Source organism: Sinocyclocheilus anshuiensis, unplaced genomic scaffold, assembly GCF_001515605.1.
Source record: "Sinocyclocheilus anshuiensis isolate Anshui unplaced genomic scaffold, SAMN03320099.WGS_v1.1 scaffold670, whole genome shotgun sequence".
Taxonomy (NCBI): Eukaryota; Metazoa; Chordata; class Actinopteri; order Cypriniformes; family Cyprinidae; genus Sinocyclocheilus; species Sinocyclocheilus anshuiensis.
Window position 1 is genome coordinate 508,100 of NW_015546062.1, and position 2,148 is coordinate 510,247.

Consider the following 2,148-nt stretch of genomic DNA (forward strand, 5'->3'; position numbering starts at 1 on the left):
TATATACACACACACATACATACACATATATACATACACATACATATATAAAATTTGTTATTTTATTTATTTTTTTAATACATTTAAAAATGTATTCTTGTAATGGCAACGCTGATTTTCAGTAGCCATTACTACAGTCTTTAGTGTCACATGATCTTTCAGAAATCATGCTAATATGCTTTGCCTTTTTTTTTTTTGCTTTGCTTTTTGCTCAAGAAACATTTTTATTTATATGGAAATCAGGATTTGTTTTTGACAAATAGAAAGTTCAAAAGTATTTATTTAAAATAGAAATCTTTTGCAACATTATAAAATGTCTTTTCGGTCACTTTAATGGCCGAATAAAATTACAAAAGTATTTATTTAAAAAAAAATGTAAAAAAATTACTGACCCCAAACTTTTGAAAACGAAATAAAAGAATGTAAATTTACTAGCTTAGTATATATTTTATTTGCCTGGCCCTTTGGAATAATATGACAGTTCCTCGTAATGGTTTTCGATTAGTTGCAAAGACATGCAAAAGCTATTCGTATTACGCAGTTATCATTATCAAAGGTAAATTCACACCGCTAAATGACAGTGATATGATGTACTATAATATTACAAGGTATTAGGGGTCTTTGTTTAAGTCTTCTTAAAGGTCTGTTTTTCCATCCCTACTAAACCTGATCTCTGTAATCGAGCTCTAACGCAACACCAGCGCGAGGCCAGACAAGCAAGAGACAAACTGTAAGATAAACCTGACACTACTGTGTCTCAACAGCGCCTGGAAATGTCTAGTAAAAGAAATGATGCACGTATGATGCACTGAACTGAATTTGAATGACCTTAGCCAAAAAGTTCAAGTAAACAACTTGATCCTGATCCTATGTTTACCTGTCATCTGAAGTGATCACAAGGATTCATGACCCAATTCGCCAGCACCTTAAGCTCATCATAGCTGACTCTATACCACAGTGGAGTCAAGTGATCGGATCAGAATTCAGGGTCACAATGCAGACAGATAGAGAGAAGGGCCCGTGAGGGGGCGAGGGAAGTTAATGAGCACCTAAGTCACTTGACTTTCCGTTCTGGTTTCATAAGCTTTCTCAACCTCAGCTGTCTGCTGGGACACTGCGTGACAGTGACCTCAACATCACACCGACCTATGTTTATCTGCTCTTAGCCAACGACCTTTGCTTTCATCAATGGAACAAGTAAATCTAGAAGAACATCCTCTCACCAGTGACCCTAAACCAGAGCAGTATTGGCCAACTTAAGGAGCACTTGAGTTTAAGAGACTTTAGCTACACTGAGAGTTCAAATTAAAAGACACTGACAAGTACATAAAAACACTACCATGGTCCTTGTGCATTTGCCATGAAATGGCCCCAGAGGCCCTCTTGTCTGGTGTGCGATGATAAGAATGAAAACAGTAGCAGATACCCGGAGCCCAAGACTTAAGTTAACCCTTTCCTCTTCAGAGACTGAGCCTGGCTATTATCACTGTGTGCTCTGCTACAAGTAGACGGGTGGAAACTCACCCTTACGACATAATTGAATCGCCTGGTGTCCTTGATGGCACTGCAGAAGTCCAAGCGATTAAATGCTTCTCCCAGAGTACAATATCCATGACGCTGTGTGAAATTATCAAAGAGGACTTAGCCGACTATTAATTCACACTCTGTCATACTGCAGGAGATAACAGGCCTTACCTCTTTGGTGCTCCCTTTGTGGACATAAATCCATTTGTCTTTGTGAAAATCTGCAAAGAAGAAATAAGTCAAGATTTTTGCAGTAACAGCAGTTCGAATTTCACAAAGAAACAGTGACGATACTCACAAGGAATCTTTGTGTTGTTGTTCAGCAAGTCCTTCTTTCGCTTCTTTGCAGCCACATCATAATTAATGCTGAGGATCAAATTCTCCTTGTCATGCTCTTCTTTGCAGTAGCTGAAAGCAGAGTGAAGTGGTTTATAAATGCTTTGTGTAGGATATATCTGCATAGTTCAGAAACCTGTTTGATGAGTAGGCCATAAAGCAATTTCTCATCTGTACCTACAACAGTTCTAGAAACAGTAAACAGTTCGAGCACATGACGTGTCCCACTATCCTGGTATTAATAGCAAGGTGATTAACAGACGATGAGTATGAGTGAGTGTGTGTATA

The 2,148-nt window shown here is 38.2% G+C and overlaps 1 protein-coding gene across 2 annotated transcripts in view; it reads right to left on the reverse strand.

The window, feature by feature from the left end:
* LOC107699506 (F-box only protein 32-like) overlaps positions 1-2,148 on the reverse strand; it is a 7,116-nt gene that overhangs the window by 4,222 nt on the left and 746 nt on the right. The window contains exons 2-4 of one of the 2 annotated variants that reach the window (XM_016500776.1): positions 1,823-1,932; positions 1,696-1,745; positions 1,525-1,617 (exon numbers count right to left, since the gene is read on the reverse strand). In XM_016500776.1, coding sequence (XP_016356262.1) covers positions 1,525-1,617; positions 1,696-1,745; positions 1,823-1,932 — 253 coding nt within the window. The remainder of the gene's footprint in view (positions 1-1,524; positions 1,618-1,695; positions 1,746-1,822; positions 1,933-2,148) is intronic. The other variant, XM_016500777.1, reaches the window with a different exon arrangement.